General features: G+C 38.0%; 1 protein-coding gene across 2 annotated transcripts in view; it reads right to left on the reverse strand.

Annotated features, from left to right (window-relative positions):
- The window catches only part of FMN1 (formin 1), a 537406-nt gene that overhangs the window by 154452 nt on the left and 357576 nt on the right, over positions 1 to 25378 (reverse strand). For both annotated transcript variants that reach the window (XM_044665142.1, XM_044665143.1), the window contains 5 exons: positions 17705 to 17766; positions 14869 to 14957; positions 6561 to 6690; positions 3969 to 4115; positions 1740 to 1799 (listed from right to left, as the gene is read on the reverse strand). In XM_044665142.1, coding sequence (XP_044521077.1) covers positions 1740 to 1799; positions 3969 to 4115; positions 6561 to 6690; positions 14869 to 14957; positions 17705 to 17766 — 488 coding nt within the window. The remainder of the gene's footprint in view (positions 1 to 1739; positions 1800 to 3968; positions 4116 to 6560; positions 6691 to 14868; positions 14958 to 17704; positions 17767 to 25378) is intronic.

Below are 25378 nucleotides of genomic sequence, written 5' to 3' on the forward strand. Positions count from 1 at the left end.
CTATAATGAGAGAAGGCTCACATAATGGTGAGATCACAGTTCCCCAGAAATCTCTAAATTATTCAAAAGATGGATCCCTCTGATTTAGAGTAGGCAAACTTAGTGCAGCACTCACAAAATAAATATTCTTTTTTGCCAATTACAAAAATCACCAACGATGGTTGCACTTGAAGAGCGATGTAATTAATTACAAAACCTTATACTACTTTCACACATCGAGTGCATTCTGCACAATTAAAATCAATACACCATCACAGCAAAATGGGTTTTAGCCTGCTTGGGTTGGACCATTCCCGGTTTGAATATAGTTTTAAAATTTTCCTCTGAGGAATTTGTTTCCATTGTGTTCAACAAGGCTCACCATCAGTTAGCTTGTTTTCTGAAAACGTTTATCCCCAATTTATTTGTCTCAGTTAATGGAGTTACAAGTCTATTGAGCAATGTACTCTCCAAAAGCAGGGAATGATTAAAGTCTTGGATTAGAGTCTTCCTCTCCTGACACCTTTCAGGATAGCTCCTGGAGATCACATAGGACTTCAGGCTTGAAATGGGGAAAGCGTAGGCTAGTCTCACACTGTTTTGTTTACCTTAGTCTCTGGCGAATCTCATGGCTATAGATCTTTCTGTTTTATTACAAGTTATATATTCATTTTAAAAGGGAAATAGAAATGTCTAAATGTCTTTATCTTGGGCAATTGATCTGTATCTTGTCAGATAGATTGAAGGTCTCCTGAGGGTAGAAACTCTGTAGTGATCCATGTCTCCTCATTGGGTCTAAAACAATAATTCTCAAAGTGTGGTCCAGTCACCCCCAAGGAGTCCCTAAGACCCTTTCAGGTGCTCCCTTAAATGAGAAAGTCATTTTCACAAAAATACTAAGATATTTTAATTTCTAATGCAATAAATATAGATAGATATAACCCACCTGAAGAAAAGTTCTTTGAGAGAGGTCTTGAATAATTTTTAAGGGTATAAAGCAATCTTATTATTATAATCAAGCAGTATAGTTGCAAAAATTTCCCTGCCATACTCAAGCTTCTACATTTCTTTTTCTTTAAAAAAAAAACCTTATGTTCCATCTTAGAATCAATACTCAGAATTGATTCCAAGGCAAAAAAAACAGTAAGGGCTAGGCAATGGGGTTTAAGTGGCTTTCCAGGGTCACACAGCAAGGAGTGTTTGAGGTCATTTTGAACCCTGGACCTCTCGTCTCTAGGATTGGCTCTCAAACCACTAAGCTACCCAGCTGCCCCCTAAGCTACTTCATTTCTTAAAGACCCACATCACCATTTGTTTCCTCCTCATAGTGCTGTGTGTTCTTTGTTTTAGCAAGGATGAGTAGAATATGTAAAACTGAAATTAGGCGATCATTCTCCATCAGACTCATTTGGGCAGCTGGGCTTGGCCTGCTGTTGTCTGTGGGGTCCCCAAGAGTCAGAAACGACTGAATGGCTGAGCAAAAACAACCACAAAGGCCTGAAATGCCCTGCCCTCAAACCCATCTCACACAAGCATTGAAGATAAAAGGCTCGGCATTCTAATGACTTTTTTTTTTTCTGTATCCAATTGACATTCCAGTTTCCTGTTTTAAAAATAAGACTTTTCTGCCTTGATCTGGATTTTTCCAGATTAAAAAAAAAACAGCATCTAGAAGGAGATGTGAGGGCCTGTGGTCACTGGTAGTCTTTCTGGAAAAGCATCCCCAAAAAGCTCATTCCTCTGTCCTTTGCTGGGCTTACCGAGTCATAATAGCGCAGGTAGTACTTCACAACATAGTCCACTAGATTAATCCCATTATCCTAGGGAGACAAGAGAAAAATAAATTGACTTACACTTTTAAATCCATAGGAAATCACTTGACTTACATGTTTCCATACATTAGAGGAAGAGGTGAGGTTTAGGTGCCTAACTTCAATGGACTTTGGCCATATTCTCCTTTTTCCTACAGCCTAGCCCTATCATCTTTACCTTTATGCTTCCATTTTCCATCTCTACTATTGAGATAATAACCTTGTCCCTGACAGGAGGTGCTGTGGGAGTGAATCAGATGATGAACGAAAGAAAAATATTTCTACAATATGAATAAATGAAAACAAAATGCTTTCATTAACCATTCCTATGTGCAAAAATATAGTGAAAAGAGAATCAGATTTAGAGAGAGATGACTTGGCTTCAAATCCTAAATCAGATATTGACCCCCTGTATCACCTCATGGAGGTTCAGTTCTTCATCATTAAAAGGAGAGAGTGAAAAGGCTTTCTAAGGTCTCTTTGGGTTCTAAAACTTTTTATCTCTGTAGTTCTCAGAGGCAATGATTAAACAGACACAAGATTTTCCATTGGGGCAGGTAGGTGGTAGAGTAGCTAGCTCTGGAGTCAGAAAGATCTGAGCTCAAATATAGTTTCCAACTTTAGTTGTGAGACCAACCCTGGACAAGTTATTTTGCCTCAGTTTCTTCATTTGTAAAATGAGAATAATCTTAGTACCTAATTGTGAAGATTAAATGAGATAATAATTATAATGTACTTTGCATAGTATCTGGCACACAGTGTATACATGTTAGCTATTATTATTAATTATGCTATGAGTTGAGAGGGAGCAGAAAAGTGACAAGGAGACCCAAGGAGAATAGGGAAGTAGTTTATTCTATTTCCCCCTCACCCCAACTTTCCTCTCTCTCCAGAGAAGGAGAGAAGGGCAGGGGCACAACACACTTGTACTGGCGTGAAAAAAAAAAAAACGCTTAAAAGGAACACCATGTCATTTTATGACCCTGGGAGGCCAAAGGCGAGCAGGGCCTCCCACAAGGCAGCTTTTGTGTCTTGTTTGCATGGGTCCAATTCTAATTTGCCGGTGCCTTCCTCACCTCCCCCCGCCTTGCCCCCACGGGAGTCCAAGGTATAGGTTGGTGGCTCCTAAAGAACTGACTCTGCAGGGGTGTGGAGCCAACTGATAATCAGGTCCGGAGTCTCTGACAGTAGGTAGACTCCAGCCCAATTGTTGTAGAGGGCTAAAAAGCAATTCAAATGCACAGTCATAATGATGATTCCTCATTGCTGCCATTCAGGAAAGAATAGATTACATGTAGCCAACACCAGACTCCACTAGACTAGTGTTTCACATGATAGATGGGATGATGGGCTATTTATCTGTTTCACATCCTCCTCATTGCTCCTGAAACTCAGCTCCTATTCTCTTGTTTAAAGCAAACAAATAGAAAGAAGATAAAGAAAAACTACTGGATTTTTCCAGAGAAAGAGAGAATGAGTTTATCATCTTGCAGAAATAAGGGTGGGGGGGAACAACTACCTTGTATTGGGAGACAAAAAGGAGAGTAAAGCAAGGGAAAAATAGATCAAGCAAATATGAGAATTTTTCATAGACAAATCAGGGAGGGCAATGGAATATTTCCAACAGATTTTTTAAATTAAAGGTATATGGAAGCAATGTGGCATATTAGATGGAGAGTTGGACTCACAACCCGAGACCTGGATTCAAATCTTGTTTCTGGTACTTAGTTTGTGACCCTGCATAAATAAGTTGTTATCTCACTGTTCTGGTCATCTCTTTTTGTTCAGTCATTTCAGTTATGTCCAATTCTTCATGATATAATTTGGATTTGTTGGTTTTTGCAAAGATACTGGAATGGTTTGCCATTTCCATCTCCAGCTCATTTGACAGATGAGGACACTGAGGCAAACAGGGTTAAGTGACTTGCCTAGGTTCACACAACCTGTAAGTGTCTGAGACTGGATTTGAATTCCAGAAAATAAATGAGTCTTCTTGACTCCTGACTCTGTGCTCTACCTACTGTGCCATCTAATTGCCCCCTCCAACATGATTATACATTACAGAAAGGATGCTAACTGTTATTAGTAGAAGCAGTTTCCTCATGCAAGAGTACCTAATTAAAGAGGTGAAGAGAAAATAGATGACATCCATTATACTAGAGTAAATAGATACTTAACCCGACTTTTGACATCCTTGAGTTTGGGCAGAATTTCCAAGCTATATCCATCTGCCTGGCCCCGAGTCCTGTTCCCTCCGTTCATATAGTTCCCAAAAGCCAGGATCAAGGCTAAAATGTCCTTTACACTCTTCATGTCTAGCAAACCCTGTGAAAACAAATGCCAAGTTAGGATTTAATAGTCTTACACCTCAAATGATAAAGTAACTTATGTGTGACAGTAGGCAATAAGATTGTCAGTGGTCTAAACACACATTTTCTCTAATCAAGTTCCCCAGAAATGCCCATAAAACATTACTGCTTCTATTCACCAAATTAATTATCAGGACTGCATATTTTACACTATTAAAGATTAATTGTTAGTAACCGTGCTCTCTTCTGAACCTGTTAAAGCTTAAAAGAAAAAGCCAAAAACCTGTAAAAGTCTCTAAATATTTTTTTAAGTCTGACATATTTAGGCTTATTCCTTGATGATTTCAGAGGGGAAAAGAATTTAATGCCACTTAGGAATCCGTTTGTGGGACAGGGAACTTATATACGTACCTTTCAATTATAGTCTGTGTAGTACAAACAGTAAGACTTTTCTCTTTTCTCAATAAGTATAAAATTAAGAGGACAGCCACTCTGAAAGCAACCTAAGGCCATGCACTGGGATTTACTATGTGCTTGCTGATGAGTCCATAAACTTTTACAATTTAAAACTGTTCAGGGTTTCCTTCAGATCTCCATCTCATTTTGATTTTCTTCTTATTCTTGTTACTCAAAAGAAAAAAATTTCAAGAAAACTTATTTCTTCCTTATGGCTTATTTTCTATTTATTTCAGTGCAAAGATAAATTGTTTTTTGTTTTGTTTTAAATTACCTTCAGTCAATTTCTTCCTCTTCCTTGTTAAGGTGGTACTAAGAGAGTTCATTATAGTATGGTTATGTTTATGGTTTCTTTATTGAAAACAGCTAATATTTAGGTTTAAAAAACCCTATATCCACTGGAGAAATGATTAAGTATCAAGTCATTCATGGAAAATATTGTGTTCTTATAGAAATGGATCACTGAAAGAAAATGGGGAAATGAAACCACTTAATCATTGCACTGAACCCCAAAGTGTTTTTTAACATGTGTGGTATAGTCAGGGTTAAGGGTCACAAAAAATCTTTCAGAGGCTCAGTCCTTCATCTTTAAAAGGAGAGTAAGGGAAGAAGCTTTTTAAGATTTCTTCGGGTTCTAAAACTTCTACCTTTATAGTTCTCTGAGTCAATAATTAAACAAACACAAGGTTTTCTATTAGGGCAGGTAGGTGGTACAGTAGCTGGATCTGGAGTTAAGAAGATCTGAGTTCAAATTTAGTCTCAGACTCTAGTTGTGTGACTGATCCTGAACAAGTCATTTTGGCCTCATTTTGCTTGCATTTCATACACAGTAGATAGCACTTTAGTCTTGGAGTAGGGGAGTATTTCTCCATTTGGTGACACCCATCTGGAATCTCTCCTTTCCTCGACTGCCACCAAGGTTATCTTTTTGCATGTCGAACTCAAGGGTTCCAATAATACAAAACTCTTGCAAATGGACCAATATACAGTCAAGAAAAAACCACTGACAAGCTTTTTATAATCACAGCCATCCCATATACTTATTTATTTGCATTCTGAGTCTTTAGCATCCATTTTATCTGCCAAATTAGATAAACCCCAGATGATCCATATTATGGTCCAATGCCAAGATACTCTTTTTCAGTTAAACTACCTAGGAGATGTTCTACCTCAGAAATTTGTTTTGGGGATCAGAAAAGACCGCATGTAAAGTACTTTTTGATATATATATATATATATACAAAGCACTATGAAAGCTTATATATGTGTTAGTTATTATGGTTATTACCATTATTATTACCAATTGCTAGAACTCCAATAAAATTATTGTGTTTTGAATATAATTGGTTTTGAAGAGCTAGTGTGTTCATCCAGAGTCACACAGGAGGCATAGGTGTTCCCCTCTCCTCATATTCCCACCACATACACACACACACACACACACACACACACAAAGTAAAAAAACAACAAAATCCCTACTGTAAAGGCTTTTGAAAAACCTAGAATCCCACTTAAATGCTTTCTGAAAGACATTTGGTCTATCCTCCTGTCTCTGGGTAGCATCTTAAGATAGGAGATGAACTCACCTTTGAAGCCCGTGTAATGATCTCCACCTTTCGATGAACGGAGGTAATACCTTCTNATATATATATATATATAAAGCACTATGAAAGCTTATATATGTGTTAGTTATTATGGTTATTACCATTATTATTACCAATTGCTAGAACTCCAATAAAATTATTGTGTTTTGAATATAATTGGTTTTGAAGAGCTAGTGTGTTCATCCAGAGTCACACAGGAGGCATAGGTGTTCCCCTCTCCTCATATTCCCACCACATACACACACACACACACACACACACACACACAAAGTAAAAAAACAACAAAATCCCTACTGTAAAGGCTTTTGAAAAACCTAGAATCCCACTTAAATGCTTTCTGAAAGACATTTGGTCTATCCTCCTGTCTCTGGGTAGCATCTTAAGATAGGAGATGAACTCACCTTTGAAGCCCGTGTAATGATCTCCACCTTTCGATGAACGGAGGTAATACCTTCTGAAAAGACAGATCTGAAGATTATGCACTGGGCACGTTCAGCAAAATTTGGAATCTGGGCTAACTCGTATAAGAACCTGTGCAAATAAAAGTAAAGTACACATCTACAGATGGATTCAGGAAAATTATACGATAGAAACAAAATGGAGAGGAGCTAACTAGCATTTTCTTTATTTGAGGAAATGCTACTTTGGGTTTGAGCTTGAATATTTTAAATCCAATAAAAGATATTGGATGAGATGATCCTACAAACTGACAAAAGTCTCAACACATGGCAGAAATGACTTGTGCCTAGAAATTAAGGGTCAAAAGACTTCTGTTAATAGCCAGTTCCTTGTTTTTTTATGTTATACAGTAAACACTTTAGTCCTGGAATCAGGAAGGCTTCAGTTTTCAATTAATTTACAAGTTGTGTGACTCTGGAAAAGTCACTTAAATTTCACCTACCTCCGTTTCTTCATCTGTAAAATAAGTATAATTAAAGCATCTACCTCCTAAGGTTCTTGTGAGGATAAGATGATATTTATAAAGTGCTTTGCAAACTTTAAAGTGCTGTAATGATGATAGCCATTAATAGGTTCACATGTAACCTTTTTTGCATTTCAGATCCAGCCTCTCCTTTAAAAAATTAGCTTAATTAATGAAATGTCCATGAAGATATGCATTTCTATACATGTAGGTATATATTTGATGAAGACAAAAGTATATTCTATTTGTGAGTAAATTTCATGATGGTAGTGTGACCATGTCTTTAGCTTTTCATCTTCTGTGATGCCTAGCACAGTATTCTGGATCTGGTAGATGCTTAATAATGTTCATTGGATTGATCTGAAACATTTTAAGACCAGACAAATGGTTGTACAAAAGCTATGACCATTGGTCTCTATTGTCATATTTGGTTTGCTCCAAAAGAGCAAATGTCAGTGCAAGAACCTTTTTCTATTTTTAGTTTCTGAAATTATGCATGGTAACTCCCTTCTTCAAAATGCCCATTCTAGCTGTGTTTATAAGGTTAAGTGACATACAGAATTCGGGGCCAGGAAAAAGCAAGTAGACTGTATGGAGTAGTGGAAAGAGCACAGTCCCAGCTCTGTTACCATGGGACTTTGAGAAAATGTCACTTTTCTAGGTCTCATCTCTGCATCTGTAAAATTTGGATGTGCATTGCAGTAATAGAAAAAGGGCTTTGTGATCAGCAGACTTGGGTTCAAAATCTGACTGTTCCAAGTCACTTAACACTCTTGTACTCAGTTTCCTCATCTGTAAAATAAGGAGGTTGACTAGGCTGATCTCTCCTCTTACTCCTAGCCCTAAATCTATGGTAAGGTAAGTCCTAGGTGACAGAGGGGAAATAGTACTGGACTTGGGAGTTAGGAAAGTTTTTAGTTGTTTTTCAGTCATGTCTGTCTCTTTGTGATCCTAGTTGGGATTTTCTTGGCAAAGATGGTAGAGTGGTTTGCCATTTTCTTCTCCAGCTCATTTTACAGATGAGGAACTGAGGCAAACAGACTTAAGTGACTTGCCCAGGTTCCCATAGGAAGGGAGTATCTGAGGCAAGATTTGAGCTGAGGAAGATGAACATTCCTGAGCTACATCCAACACTCTCCTGTACCACCCAGCTGCCATCCTGGGGATTTAGAAGACCGAAGTTCAAATCTTGTTTGGGATATTTATTAAGTTTGTAACCCTGGGCAAGTCATCATCTGTCTCAGCCTCAATTTCCTCGTCTTTATAAAGGTGGATAATAATAGCACCTATTCCATAGGGTTGTTTTGAGGATCAAAGAAGATAACCCAAGTAAAGTACTTTGAAAGCCTAGTACTATATAAATGTTTTTTATTATTATTATTATTAACTAATATCCTATAACTAGATGATTTCCAAATTCCCTGTAAGCAATAGATGAGCTCCTATCATTTAGATTAGTAATGTATATATTGATTAAATCATTTGATAACTGCTTGGTCCTTCACTTCAGCCTACATGTGTAAAGAAAACACTAATAACTGATCCCAACAGACAGCTAACTGTGAGGACTGACCTACACAGTAACTCACTGTCTGAGTTCAGGCATTACTGGGCTTTGCAGACTTGGGCTGGAATAGCTGACAAGTTCTCCAGGCCAACAATCAGAGTAAGGGGCATAAATTAATATGAATGGAAACAGCTGGCCATGACCTCAGCAAAGGAGGGAATCTACTCACTCAGCTATTAATTTGATTTTGGAATTGAAATGATGACTAACTGGTATTTCTGAAGTTCTTGGTGGACCCATAACACCATTTCTCTGAGGTTTCTGCAGTCTGACATAAAGAACACTTTTACACAGGAGCAAAATTGGAAAGCTTTTTTACTTCTGTACCCGAAGAAGTTCATTTGGCTCACATTTTATGATCCCTCTACTTCTGGAGCTATTTGTACTTTAATAAACTCCTAATTATCAACTGCTTTTCCATACTTAGCCCTCCATTCATGTCAAAATCCTTCATTTGAGACATTAAGGACATTTGAGACATTAATTGCTTCAGCAAAGGGAATTCATAGGAGTAAAGGAATCCTTCTCCAAAATCTTTATAACCTCTGGTCATTAGAGTGAATGGCAAGGAAAAAAATATGATGGGAAAGGGAAAATAATCAACAAGAGGGTTTCATAATATCGCAGGATTTATTTATAGCAGGAAGAAACTTTAGACATTTTCTATAGCAACTCATCTCCTTAAAAAAATTATTTTTTCCATTAAAATTCCCATGTATTCTCCCTCCTTTCTTCCCTGCCATGAAATTCATCATTTGACAAAAAGACATATATATATATATATATATATATAATTATGTCTTGCTTGTTTCTATTTATTAGTTCTTTCTCTGGAGGACATACCCAAGTTATTCTTTAAGCAATATTTCTTTTGCTATATAGAGTTCTCTTGATTCTGATCATTTTGTTCTTCATAATTTCATTTAGGTCTTCTGATTTTTTAAAATCAATACCTTGGTTCTAAGGCAGAAGAGCAGTAAATGGGGCTATGTGGCAATGGAGCTAAGTGGGTTTCCTAGGATCACACAACTAGGAAGTATCTGAGGCCAGAATTAAGCCCTTCCAAGCCTGGCTCTCTCCCCACTAAGCCACATAGCTGCCCCCTTTCCATTTTTTTAAAACAAATTCATCATTTCTTTTACAGTTGAGCAAATTGAGACTCCAGAAGTGAAAGACTCTTTTCCTCTTCCTATACCTTCAGGGATCCAACTCCTGCTTGGGAACTCTGTCTTTGGTTGTAAAAATGGATCTCATTTAAAAGCTTTCAAAGAGGTAGTTCTTGGTTAAGGTTCAGCTACTATAAAACAAATGTCTTTTAATGATGTCCATGTCATAAACCTTCAGATAAATGCAGCGATTCTGTGATGTATTCTTTCACGAATCCTAATAAGACTTTACAGAGACTAAGAAGCTACCTTTCTCATTATTACCTCCTCTTTCTCAATAGAAGTTCCAAGCCTTACACTTTATTCCAAATATAGCAGGGGTTATTAAACTAGGATCTATGGACTTGTTTGGGCAGGTAGGTGTCATAGTAGATAGACGACAGGGCTTCAAGTCAAAATACCTGAATTTAAATCCTGCCATGGACACTTACTGTGAGACCCCGGGCAAGTTCCTTAATCTCCCTATACCTCAATTTCTTCATCTCTAAAATGAAGATGATAATATTACCTACCTCACAGGAATGGTTAAGGATTAAATGAGTTAACATATGTAAAGTGCTTTGAAAACCTTAAATCACTGTGTTAATGCTAGCTATTATTATTTTTCAATATCTTGATAACAACTTGAACATAATTGCTCTTATTTTTAATCCTACATATTTTATTTTAGGAGGGTTTCACAGGCTTCACTACACCAAAGGGTTCCACAGCATAAAATTAAAGTTTTTTTTTCTTTTCTGTCCTAAAGGATTTTTTCCTTCCAGAGAACTTCAGACAACTGAAAGGTACCCTTGATTTCACCAAAATAATTACAAAGAAATCGACTTTTCAATACAACTAAAGAGCAATCTGTATAAAGGAAAATTTCCAAATTCTAGGGATTTTTTTTGGGTCTGTGCACATAGAAGGGACTAGAAACTACTATCTAGATGGGGCACATGTGTAAAGGGGAGGTTTAAGAAACTTTCAAATTAATTTTGATTAGGAATGTGACAAATATCCTACCTAGATACCAACTGGAGAGCATCTCTTTAAGACAAGTTCCCATCCCCAGCTGTTTTCTCTCCCTGTATAGCTATGCCCCTACGGTCAGTGATGCTAGGGTAGCTATCTAGCTCTTAATGTTCACTGGACCCACTGCAAGTTTGACAATAGAGAGCTACATTGTATTAGAAGATGGAGTTTTACTGCGCTCTTCTTGTCATATATTCAGTATCCCCTGTGAAATCACGAGGACAAATGCAAGCCTCACATATAAATGGCACTTTGCAGTTTACAATATGGCATATCCAGAAAAAATTGAAGCTGTTCCTTAGAATAGTGTCTTAAAACAACCTGGAAAAAGTCCTGTGATACTAAGATAGGAATCAGAGTTCATAAAATATTGGGAAACTGTGGTTCCCCTTCCTTTTATGAGAAAGGTTCAAAATGTGCTGAAGTCTTGTCTTTTCAAATAGGTGGTAAACTCCTTGAGGCTCTCTTTTATTTTTCTGTGCATGCACCACAACACTAACTAAATGGATTTCCACAATGCAAGCAATCAGTAAATACTTTTTGATTAATTGCATTTTGGGTTGTCTTCCCCCACATCTTTGGATCAATTTATTACACAGATCCCTAGCATTTAAAACTATCAGGGACTTCAGAGATAATCCATTCCAATTCTTTTCATTTTTATAAGTGAGGAAAATGGGGTCTAATACAAATATAATGTTTCTATTTTTAAATAAATAACATTTGCAACTCTGAACACTGGGATTCCTCTGCCTTGCATTTACTAGAAAATGTATTAGCTTAGAACAAATGCATGCAGGTTCTTAAAATTCCCAGTCCTGCTCTTGTATTCAAATCCAGATCTCCTCTGACACCAAATTTAGTATTTTTCCCACTACACCCTAACGGAGGAACAAATTCCCAGGACATATATATATATATATGTATACATATGTGAGTATACACACATATTTTATAATCTATAAAGTGCTATACTAATGGTGAGTAGTTATTTTTCATCTCATTTTCCAGAAAGATTTTGTTTCAGTCTGAAAATCCAAAAGGCCTTTTAAAAGTGGGACCAGTATCCCACTACATAGGAGTAGTTACCGGAATGCCAGGAGTCTTGTTGATGGTCAACTTGCTTTTGAAAGGCTAATCATTGGTTTCTTATTTCTGAAGTCCCCCCTAACCAGTTAAAAGGGATTTTGATGTATATCCCAGGGGCTCCTTTTAATCAGTATGGAAGACACAAGCCCCCAAATCCCTTGTCTAATTCTATTACACAAGTGGCTCCAGGTCTTGCCCCAAGTAGACAACAGCTATACTCCAACTGTTTTTTCAATTCTTGGGCTGGGATGGAATAAAACTGATGAGGTGAGTGATGAGGCCAACCGCTCCTTGCTATGATTTACAGGACTGGCACCACAGTACTTGAAGGAAATTGCAATGTTGGAACTCAGTAAATGATTCATATTTTCCAGTATGTAAAACATACTTATAGTCAACTCACTAAGAGTTGAAGAGCTAATAGGTTGCCAGAGAGTCAAACTCTGGCAAACCTCAAACACACACAACACTGTGCAGGAGGTCGGGAGGGAAGGTAAAATTTGCTCGGTCTGAATAGTCTCTCGTTCTCCTCTCCTTCCAACAACTAAACCCATGCACACCCGCCCTGCCAGGAACAACAGAAGTGCCTGATTTGCTGTCAGTGATGGTCATAGATGTTCTGAGGAACCATTATGCTCATAACCCATTAGATGAGAAACCTCTCCCAATACTTCGACATGACAGCTGTAGAGGCGATCATTATTAGGTGAAGAGTTATCCTTATAGCCATATTCTAGATCCCACAGCTTGGCATCTAGAATAACCCTGGGAAGGGGACAGAGCTAAAAAGGGGAAAATGAAAGGCTTCTGGTGGCAGAGATATCAGGAATGGAAGGGTAGAGGCAGAGAGATATGCAAAAGTTACCTCCCTCAGTTACCTATTAGTAATTTGCTCATTGCTTAAAACATCCAGGACTAAAAATCCAGGATAAAGATGTTCCCTTACAATTTACTATTTATATGAAACTCAGAAGTTTGAAAAGTATTTTACAAATATCATGTTATTTGATTCTCACAACAACCGGAGGAATTAGATGCTATTATTATCCTTATTTTACAAGGGAGGAAACAGAGGCAGGCAAAAGTTAAAGTACTTGTCTAGGGGTACACAAATAGTATTTATTTAAAGTCAGATTTGAAATCAGGCTTTCTTGACTCCAGGTCCAGCATTCTATCCAATGAGAAAAAAATAATGGCACTGCTGACTATGGGCAGCAAGATCCTTTCCAAATGTCTCAGAAGGTAATTGCCTACATGGTGTGATTTGAGCACTAAAAGACTTGCCCTTCCTAAACATCTTTTCTCATGTATCTCAAATTTTCCATGGCCTGAAATCTCACCATTATTTATTCCATAGTCAACCATTAACACTTTTTTTTGCAAGACTTAGCTAAAAAGACAGCACTGTCTGTGGCAGTGAGGTGGCTCAGTGGATAGAGAGCCAGACATAGAGATGGGAGGTCCTGGGTTCAAATCTGTCCTCAGACACTTCCTAGCTATGTGACACTGGACAGGTCACTTAATCTCATTTGCGTAGCCCTTACCACTTCTTCTACCTGGGAATCAATACTTAGTATCTGTTTTAAAATAGAAGGTAAGGGTTTTAGAAAAAGAAGAAAACATAGTGGGAGAAGAAATTAGACACATAGTAGGAAAGGATGGATTGAGGATTGGGGGTCAGGGAAGACAGTGAGGAAGGCATATGTAGACTACGGGGCCCTGGAAAGGTGTGCAGGCTAAGGCATAGCACCATAGTAAAAGGACTTGCAATACTGAAGTTCCTGAGAACTTAAGGATAGGAAACAAAGACAAAGGAAAGTCTGGGAAATGATCTTCATCTGCTTCCCAGTTTTCTGAGGATTATCCTCATCTAAACTCCCGAAGCCATAGCCCAAAGCCTCCAGGAACACACACAAGGGATCCAAAGGCATCTCAGGGATTTAGTTAAAGCCTTGAAATCCCATTACCATTTAAGGAGGTCTAGGATAGATCTAGCTACTCTGTAGATCTTAAACAGAGTATGTATGGGAGGTTGGAGAGAAAATGTCTCAACGTTCTATACTATTCAAGGGATTCAATTATCTTAAGGAGTTCTATGGATATTCAATTCCATCTGTTCTCCTAGGATCCTTCCTGATGCTAATCATGACCAAGGAGCCAAGGAGCTACTCAGTTTCCTCCACTATCTTCTTGGTTCTTCAAGACTGGTCTCGGTGTGATCCACCCAAGTCAACAATAGCTTGAACGATTCCAGGATCTACTCTCAGTCCATTCCACATCTCTGATCTCCCAAGGCTGCTAATACCTGTATGCATGAGGAGTGGGAAGAGATACCAGCACCTAACCACAGTTACAGGGGAAAAAGAGAGATAGGTATGAAAAGGAAAATACAGAGAGAAACTCAAAGCTATGTGTGGGGTAGAAAAAATGAAACAAAAATCAACAAAAAGAGAGCCAGCTAGAAGAATCTGGGAGCAAACTGTGATTTGGCTTCATTTATTGAAAGGAATGTTTAGGAAAATAATAACCATAATTAATTCTGGGACTCTGATGATGCTTTATTCCTAAAGCAGGCAAGTAGTCAGAGCTACCTTATCTTCCTCAGTTACTCTTAGCCAGAATGTTTAGTCTAGGGGGAATTAGTGAGTTACTAAAACTAGAAGGAAGGAGGGAAGCAAAGGGAGTAAGAGAGTATGCAATAGCTTAAATCTTGATGCTGAATTTCCTGGCATCTGAGGTTATTTTTGTGCCTCTGCAATAGGTCACTGGAATGACTGCATTGTGATCTAATAGACTATAATAAGAGTTAAGTTTTATTTTTTCAAAACTGAGGGACCAGGAAAGTGCAGAGGGGTGGAAGGGTGGAGGAGGAGAGGGGGAAGCAATCTGAACTTTGGCCCCAATCCAATCTCCCATTCCCACCCAAGGGAGAGACATTCACAAGTCCTTACTGTTCAGGTTTGTCCAGTAGTTTCAATTCCTCTTCTTTGGAGGTTTCATAATGTTTCCTTATTTTTATCAGCTCATCCTTCTGGGCTCTCTGTGATGAAATAACAAAATGGAGGAAATAAGAGACTGTCTTGTTATATCATGGAATCTCAGGATTGGAAGGGATCTCAGAGATCATTTGGTCCAATCTATACAATCAGTTGAAGTCCATATGGCTATTCAAGCTGGTGGATAAAAACTTCATATGTAGGTCTCCTTCCCTGCACTGCAGAGATGGAGTCAGCCGGGTTTAAGCCAAAATATCAGAGAATAAAAGGTTCAGAGGCTGAGCAGCCAATGGCATCAAATTGTACAAAGAGGGACCCCAGATATTTATACCATCAGTTTAGAAGGGTTCTGAAGTGTATGCCAGTTTTCTCCCTTAATACACATAATTTTGGTAAAAGATTATAGACAAATAGTCCATGGATATTCATTCTCTCTTTCTCTCTCTTGGCTAACTATCGGTTCCAAGGTAGAAGAGTGGTAAGAGTTAGGCAATAGGGTTCAAGTGACTTGCCCAGGGTCACATGGCTAAGAAGTGGCTGGGGTGATATTTGAACCCAGGACCCTCTGTCTCCAGATCTGGATCTCTATCTACTAAGCAACCTAGCTGTTCCCCCCTGGATATCTTCTGCAAGGATTCTGTCTGGCAATCAATATTTTAAGGATGGCAAAACGAAAAAAGAATTTCAGACCAGGAGTAAGGAGGTCTAAGTTGAAGCCCTGATTCTAGCATGCCAGTTGTATGACTTTCCAAGTTTCAGTTAAATAATCTGTAAAAGGGTAACGTGATAATGTACTACCAACACTGCACAGGATTATGGTGAGGACATGCATTTTGCCAATTTAGACGTGTTACATAAATGTGAATGTTTATAGTATTTTCAGTCTTAAAACTGTTTATCTTCCATTTGTGATTCAGAAGTCATATCATACCTGAAACTTTTTAGCCCACTACTAGACCTCAAACATCTTAAGAGTCCTTTACTGTCAAGAATATTTCTAGTAATAATGCTTATCAGATGGTTGTTTTTTACAAAAATTCATCTAATTCATTCTATTTATTTGAACATTCACCATATTGAATGAATGAATGAAACAATTATATGTTATTTCATTTGGAGAATATAGAGAATATATAATTTCTTCAACATTTCTTCCATGATGAGAATTGCCACCACCAATGCAGATCAGAACTCACCTATGATTTAGTACCCAAGTCTTAGGAAATTACATGAGTAAGCTAAATTTAAAAATTTGCCCAAGATCACACAGCTAGTAAGATCTGGAACTGATACTAAGCCAAACCTGGATGCCTTCAATATAATTCTCATGCCATGCTGTGGAATTATATGATCATATAATTATTTCACATGTATATGTAGCCTCTCTAACTATGTTGTGAAGTCATCAAAGGCAGAAGACTTGCATTTTTTGTATGCTCTTCTACAGAAACTCACAGAATGTTAAATATGAGAATTATTTGCAAAATTTAATAGAATAATTTCCTGAGCCCAAGGATCGCCACATAACTGACAGATCCTCCTGTTACTTTTGGAGACTCAGCTCTCAGGTCACATTTTTGGTGAATTTTCTCCTTTGCTTTTCTATTCCTTCTCATGCTGAAGAATTCACTTTTCTATTCACTCCATGCCAAAAAAATCCACTCATAAAAATGTGATGGGTGCTTGCATTGGCTCTATGGAAATCCTTCTCACCTAACTCAGACAATAATGATAATTTCTCATTTATACACCAAATATTATCACCCTATCACTTTATGAGACTTTTTACTGCCTAATAATTTTTACCTTCATATCCATCATCTCATTTTACCCTCAGCAGTACCTCTGGAATAAAGTTGTTGTGTTGTTCAGTCACCTCAATCACAACCAACTCTTCGTGACCTCATTTGGGGTTATCTTGGCAAAGATACTAAAGTGGTTTGTCATTTCCTTTCCAAGCTTATTTTACAGATGAGGAAACTGAGGCAAACAGGTTTAAGGGGCTTGTCCCATGTTAAAAAACTAATAAGTGCCTGAGGTCAAATTTGAACTCAGGTCTTCTTGACCCCAGATCTGGTACTCTATCTACTGTGCCACTAAGCTGCTCCTGGGATTAAATAGCATAATAGTACTACTGTTTCTCAAATGAGATCTCTGAGGCATATGGAGATCAAGGGAAAGAATACCCAAGAGAATACATCTGTTTAGAGGAAGAACTAATCTTAGAGCCAGATTTCCTGACAACTTACTGATTTTTCCATCAGACTAGTGTCTATGAAGGGCAGCCACAACTCTGATCTTACCTTCCACCTCCAGCTTCACAGTGTAAATGAGGTTTCCTAGACTGAGTACAGTAACAGAGATTTAGATGACTCAATTCCTATTATCATCTCAGCCATCAGTCATCCTCCCACTAGTGCTTCTAATGGAGAACGTTGTTTGTTTTCTTTTGGTCTTTTTTGACCAGTTTATTTGTTATGGTCTAGACATGATTTTGTGGGTACAGGTTGTACCTTGGTGTAGCTCTTGGTGTAGAGGAAATACTCCTTTTACTAATGTATATTGATAATTTGTTAATAACTGATATTAGAAAAATATGTCTTGGGGACCTTGGTAAAAGACTTGCTGAGGGATCACATAGCTAGGATGTGTTAGAGACACAGCTTGAACCCCAAATCTATATAATTCCAAGACTAGCTTCTTTATCCATTATGCCTTTTTTGTCTTGCCTTCTTGCTTTTAGCAAAGACAAAGGATGGTCACCTCAGTTCATCAAGTCTTTGATACTTACATTTTCATACAGGGCTTCCAATGTTTCCAAGTCTACCACAGAATCATCCACATTGAAAATTGCTGCGGGGAGAGAGAGAGAGAGAGAGAGAGAGAGAGAGAGAGAGAGAGAGAGAGAGAGAGAGAGAGAGAGAGAGAGAATCAAGAAAATTAAAGAAAATGATGGTTGCTTGCTTTCCCAGGCAGAACAAGAGAAACCAAATACAATGTTAATTTCCTGGAAAGAAATGGACACTTACCAAAAGGCCATGGCAAAAATGGCCAATGACATTCTGAGTCTACGTAATAAAGTGACCACGCTAGAGACAGAAAATAATAATCTACGGCATCAAGTGTCCACACAGGAGCGAATGGGTAATACTTCTGAAGAAGAAGAAGAAATAATAGGTGAGGGAATCCTGAGATATCCTCATCATGGGAGCAGGAATGGTCCTGGTTCTTGTTTTGTTCTTGAGAGAGGGTGGCTGGTATATGGGGAGATAGAGGGGGAGAGAGAGAGATGGAAGTTTGGNGAGAGAGAGAGAGAGAGAGAGAGAGAGAGAGAGAGAGAGAAGGGGGGAAGAGAAGAGGAGAGAGGCAGATAGATTGAGAGAGAGAATATAAAATATTTCATTAGACCCCACAAGCCAACATTTATTTCCCTCCCAGTTTCCAGTCAATATAATATCACACATTCTCACACAAGCTATGCCTTTCAGCACGTTACTGTTCTTTTTCCCTGATCCCCAGGGGGCCAAAATGAAAGGAGCCAAAATGGTTTCTATCACTGGCCTGCGCCCTCGCCCTGCCTCATTTAATCCCACAAACTCCATGTCCCACTGCTGTTTAATTTAGGCTCTGCAGGAGAAGTGTTTATGCTTTTAGAACTAAACCAGGGTGTAGGTTCGAGGCACGTTTTTTAATCTTTCTCCCAGCCAGTAATTGAAGAGATTTAGTACCTAGTGCCATAGACTTGACTAAAGGATTCTTTCCTTTTCTGGGGGGAAACAAAGGAAATTTTTGCAAATTAAATTTATCCAGCCATGTGATTTTGAGCACCTTTCCACTGCCAAACCAACACCTTGTTGTTTAAGTTACAAAGAGAATGGAGAACAAAAAAGTGTCTATGGCAAATGAAGATTATGGCCACCTCCCAAATCCCAATTTTAAAGCACCTTCTCTGTCCCTCAATCTTATTACCATTTGAATTGTTGCACTGTAACCTAAACAAGCCATTTAGCTGCTGCTACCTGATACTGGCTCCACTTCAGCTATGTTAGATTTCTTCCCCTCTACATGGGGACTCAAACCCTGAGATTTAAAAGCCCTCAAGGATTTGGCTATCCGAAATGTTTGAAATAGGCAAGGCTCACATCTTTAAATAATTATTCAAAAGTAATAAGGTTTCTTCTCCATCCCACCCCCCACACTCTGTTCCCTGATTTTACATTGTGAAATTAACCAGCAGGCTAGTAAATTTTCTCCATGGCAGGCTAATTAATTTTATTAAAAGGACCAGTGACATTTAGAATGCCTTAAAATTTTGCCTGTCAATTATTAATCTGTCCATCCACATGACAATGGGACTCCTGGAGAAGGCAGAGGGGAAAAAAGAAAAAATGGTGAAGACCATCAAGGTAAAATTCAAATTTTATTGACATTTATTGAATACTTCAATTCGTGTGGCTTCTTTTTCACTTTCCCAAATACAATGATGTTATTCAGCTATTCTAAGATTGAACTCATTAGGTGACACTAAGTAAAGATCTTAAATTCCTGGATTCACCACTCATTGTAACACCTGGGGTTGACCCATGACTGTGTGGGGATGTGGATACGGAAAGATCAGGTTAATGCTTTATTAGCAAGAAAGTAAGGCTTCTAAGCTTTGAGTGAAACCCCAAATGCCATATACTTTCACAAAGACCAATTTGAAACCACTAAATGAAAATGCAGTCATCACTCGAAGGAAGGAGGAAAGAATTTACCCTCCCAGCAGGACTGTTATTTTATGTGTGTCAATAATATGAACTCACTAATTTATCAGATGGAACTTGCCTTTAAACCTCCGGCAAGCATTTAAATGAAATGGCCAGATACCTTTTCAGCCTCATGCAAATCCCATTACCTTCTTACAAAAATCAGCCAACAAAATTGTGAGGGGAAAGGAAAATACTCAAGAAAATGGGAGTATTTTTTCCGCATCTAAATTAAAATTTCAAAACATCCTAGTATTGCACTTGAATAGTGATGTGAAAAGATTATCATGTAAATTTAACTGGAGAGCACATTAGTTATATTGTCAATAAGCATTCTTTTTTAATTTAAAGATTCAATAATTTAGTCACAATATTTAGTAAATAAATATCCATTGGTTATCCTCTGTGTTCTAGATAGAAGGAAAAAAAAAACTATAAAATATAAAGAAACTTCATTAGTAATTGTTAATTTCTCACATGTTTCCTTTACTACCTAGAAGATGTATCAAAAGAGAAACCTGCAACCACTTTGGTTTCTACTAGTGATACAAATACAACCTTCCAGAATTTTACTGATATTGCAGATAGAAAATGGACAGAGAACAGAATATATCTAGTTGCATTCTCTCACATGCTGCCTGGAGTTTTCCAAAATCACAATGATTTATTCCTAATAAGTATTCCTATTGCACTTTTTTGACTATATACCACTCATCTGACAAGTATAATTTACATTATTATTATTTTTTTAGGTCAAAGATCTGTGATTAAGTGGTTATCTGGAATATATCCTTTTTAAAAGACCTCTGGATAAAATATGATTACCACAACCCCATTTTACAAATATATCAACTAAGACCAAAATAATTTGAAATGATGTAAACAATTTGTTTTAAGCTTCATAGCTAGCAAATAGTATGGGCTTTGTGGAAGATTAGAACCCAGGTCTTCTGTCTCCTAGTTTGGGATTTGTTTAACTATCCTTCAATGTCTCAAGCATCTTGAGGGCAGGGACTTCTTTCTAAACCCTACACCTACTCCTAAGACCTACCAGGTGATAAGCACTTAATAAATGCTTGTTGTTCAAAAATACAACCTCTAAAACTTGTAGTTTGTTATATTAATCTAGAAAACCAAGAAGGAAGTCATCACACTACTGAGAAATCATTCTTTGAGATGAATGACTGTGTTACCTGAGATCTCATGAAATCTCATTTTCACCCCATTTTGAACCTACTCCTTTCATCTTGCTATTTCAGCAAAATGAACAAATACCAACACTCCAAAAAATATAATTCGGTTAGCCTCAAGGTCCCCATACAGTATTCCAGTTTTGGCTTTCCCCTATATATCTCATTATGCCAACACGCCTGCAGATGTCTGAAAGGTGAAGTGTCAAATCCACAAAACGAGGATCAATCATTGCTGGTGGTTTTTACTTTTATCTTGCTCTCTCCTGAGCTGTCCCCTTCACACTGTCAGTTCAGTTAGAATACTTCACCTACACCTCACAATATGTCTAAAGGAAGTAGACACACGCTGTGAAGAGCTGGTAATTTTATTGGGTTCCTTTACCTTTAAAAATCTGTTACTTGGCCGAGTCTGGTTTCTGAGCTCCTTTTTTGCAGGGAAATTGAGGCAAACATTTTTATGTGGTCCTCTGGTGTCTGCTCTCTACTACAAGAATTTATATACACAAGGATCATTAGCGTAGTGTTTCACCCATTAAGATATAATAACCGTCAGCCTGGACAAAAAGCAGATCCTCATCACGCGTTCAAACTAACAGGCACACATAAAACTATGTGCCAGTTCCAGGCACAGGCAAAGGGTCCTACACAAAAGGTAAGCTTCCCTCTCAGACTTAAAAAAAAATTGGTTTTCACAGGTTTAAAGGTAAGCAAAGTGAAACTAGGAGTTCTTATTGCCCTCTCATCCATTTTCTCACCTCCAACACTTTTTAATTCCAAGATAAACCAAGTCCAAAAGACAAAGGATCAGTGAAGCTGTTGGAGGGAGATTCCAAGGAGTGAAAACGAAGTTAGCTGTCAAATTTGATGGACTCTGCTGTGCTGGGTCCCTTCTCCTAGAATCTTTGCATTCACACCCACAAACTAATTCTTCCATATTCTAAAGTCTTATGTGCTATGATTCTATGTCTCTCCTCTTTACTGCCTTAATTGTAGTTGGTTAACACATATTTGACAATAAGTCAATAAATATCTGGCAACAGATCGAAAATATCCTCAGCAGAAGATTCTAATAAGATGCCCCAACTCTGTTAATGGGAAAGACTTTGCTAACCTAAACATGCTAATAGCTTACTTTCAAGCCATCTGAGGACTGCTGAGGATGCTTCATTATGAATGCTTATTTTCCTATTTTCTGCTTATTCTTGGGCTTTATAATAGTTTAATTGAGGGGAGGGAAGGGGAAAAACATGGACTAGTCTAAAGTCCTAAAATCAGAAGATCTATGTTCAAATACTGACAATTACTTTCTACAGGTCACCTCCTGAGCTTTAGCTTTTTCAGCTATAAAATAAGGAGGAGGTTAGATTAGCTAGCCTCTAAGCTCTATGTGTATGTTCCTATGCTTCTGTTCTTAAATAACAAAAACAACAATATTTACTAATGTAAACTCCATCACAAGGTTTTTCTGAGGATCAAATGAATTAACACATTTAAAGTGCTTAAGGTTTGCAAAACACTTTAAAGTTTTTGCAAATTCAATTGATTCTTAGAAGAACTTCGTAATGGGGGGTCTATTATAATCCACATTTCACAGATGGAGAAAATGAGGCAGAGAGAGGTTAGCTTTGTGGCACAGAGTTTTAGTGAATGTCAAAAGCCAGATTCAAATTCACTGCTATCTAGCTACCCTAACCTACCCTAACCAGAGGGAATGAGGAGATAAACATCTTTCTTCTGGTGGATTAATCTAAAAATGTGATTGTCAACTAGGTATCTCCTACCTTTCCCTTCCCACTCCATGGTACTTCCATATGTAAAGAATCTTTTATGTCACAAAAATAAAAAGTAGGAGGAGGCAGGATTTTAGACTCAAGGTAGAACAAATGTATTATTTTATTGGATTTTCTGTTTTTTTTAAAAATCAGTTTTGGCTTTAAGTACAATTTTAGGGTCTCTAGTATTGCTTTAAGGACTAGGTACTACCAGTAGATTTTTTAGCACAAGAGAGATACTTTTTAAGCAAAGAGTTTCATTAATCATTCTATTTTTGAATTCCAAATAGAAAAATCGGTTCCTGGAGTCTCAGGAACAATATTTGTTTTTTGGCTTAAAAAGAAAATAGGGAGAGAATGACTAAACAAATTGTGGTATCTGAATGTAATGGAATTTTTCTATGCTATAGGAAATGGTCAATGTGATGAATAAAGAGAAACACAAATTTTATATGATCAAAGCAGAGTAAAGTAATCAGAGCTAAAAAATAATAAACAAAATGACTACAACTATGTAAATGGAAAGAACCATAAAAAAGTAAATTTTACAAAATTATGAAGAATAAGCATGAATTGAAGACCCTCTCATTGCAGAAGGTGGTTTACAAGTGTTGCCCACTGCATATATTTTCATACTTTTTCCAATATATCAATCAGTTATGCTGATTTCTTCACCTTTTTTCTTTTTTTCTCTTAAAAAGCTATTTGTTTTTTAGGATAGTTCTCTGGGAGAGATAGGGAGATGCATAATGAGGGGAACTATGGTGATATAAAAAGACACCAATAGAAACTTATTTTTTAAAAAAGAAAGACAATTATGAATTCTGAATAGTACCTCTTTTCTTCTTCAATAACAACACCCACACTTTGCTTACCTTGAACCACAGAGGTATTGACTTGGAGAGATAACAATTGTGAAAATGGAGAATGAGGTGATCAAGATAAAGAGAGAAGCATTTGAGAATCAAAAGCTATCCAGAGAGAGTAAGGGAAAGAGTCTATGCTAATAGCTCTATAACTTTAATCACCACACTATTTCAACAACATTATTACCCTCTTCTCAACACTTCTAGAGCAGGAATTATATATGTGTGTGTGTGTGTGTGTGTGTGTGTGTGTGTGTGTGTGTGTGTATACCACAATCTGGTGAAGCATATTCACAGAATGTCTTTAAATGCACTAAAATACATAAGACTAAAAGGAAACTAATGATAGCAAAATCCACTTATTGAAGTAGTAAAAAAACACAAATCTTATAAGGTCCAAGAACTCTTGTTCTAGAGAAATACTAAGTTTAAATATTTTCAAGCAATTTCAGAGATGAATATTGATTCCTTAAAATCTGTGTCAAAAATAACAGAAAATGAAATAATGTGGGAAAAGTTGTAGAAAGATGAGCATATTAATACATTGTTGGTAGAGCTCTGAAACAGTATAATCAATTTGGAAAGCAATATGGAATCATGCAAATAAAGTGGCTAAGATGTCCATACGCTTTGAACTAGATCAGTGATGGTGAAGCTATGACACAGGTGCCAAAGCTGACACAGAGTGCTCTCTGTGGGCACTTGGCCACCCTCCCCTCATGCCCCGCCAGAGTTCATTACTAGAAAGGCAGAGGGACTTGGAAGGTGCTGCTCCCTTCCCCCTCTCCACTGTGCCTGACAACATTTTTTCACATCACTCGCCTCTCTGCCCAGCAGCCCAATGGGAGCACTTCTCCCTCCCATGAGTGGTGTAAGGGGGGAGGGCAGGGCACACTTAACACTCGATGGGGGTCCTAGACCAGTGATGGCAAACCTTTTTTGAGACAGACTACTGGGCCCTGACCCCTTCCCGCCCCCCAGACCAAGTGTGGTAGCTGCCCCCCCCCAAGACTGTGTGCTGTGCCCCTTTCCTCCACTGAGTGCCAGAAGCACCCTGTTTCCCCTTATCCCACACAGCAGAAGGAGAAAGCACTCCCATTGGGCTGCTGAACAGAGGAGCAAATGAAGTAGGGAATGTCCTTATCAAGTGTAGAGGGGGGAAGGGCATGGCTAGAGCCCTCTGCTCCCCTCCAACTCTGCTGCCTGTGAGCTGTCCATCTTACCCTATGTGTGCTCCCATTGGCTGCTGGGCAGAGGGGCGGGGGATGTGAAAAAAATGTCATCAGGTGTGGTGGAGAGGAGTGGCTCTGCCCTAGTTCCTCTGCCTTTCTAGTAATGAAATTTGGGATTATTTGGGGGGGGGGGATGTGCCCATAGAGAGTGCTCTGCATGAAATCTTTGGCATCTGTGCCATTGGTTTGCCCTTACTGGTCTAGGAAAGTGATGAGCAAACTACGGCCTGTGGGCCAGATTCAGCCCCCTGAAATGTTCTATTCTGCCCAGTGACATTATTCCTAATCTGACGAATACAATACAATGAAACTTCGAAAGAGTTGCCTTAGAAATAGACTGACAGATGAGCATTTCCTTTCCTTTGGCTCCCTTTTTAAAAAGTTTGCCCATCACTGGTCTAGGAGATAGACATTGGGCTGGGAATTAAAGTTTTAGTTTAGAGATTAACCCTATAAACAATTGGCTTCTTTCTCATGCTTGGAGGCAGGATTCTAAAGACAATGGGACAGAGAAAATCAGCAGCTATTGTGGCATCTATATTTCCCCAAGTTAAGATTCATAAGCTACTTATAAATATTGTTTTTATTCTGACTTTAGGTTAAACATAAGAAATATCATTTTCAAAAGTCTAAGAAACTCCATAGAAATGCCAT

Source organism: Gracilinanus agilis, chromosome 2, assembly GCF_016433145.1.
Source record: "Gracilinanus agilis isolate LMUSP501 chromosome 2, AgileGrace, whole genome shotgun sequence".
NCBI lineage: Eukaryota > Metazoa > Chordata > Mammalia > Didelphimorphia > Didelphidae > Gracilinanus > Gracilinanus agilis.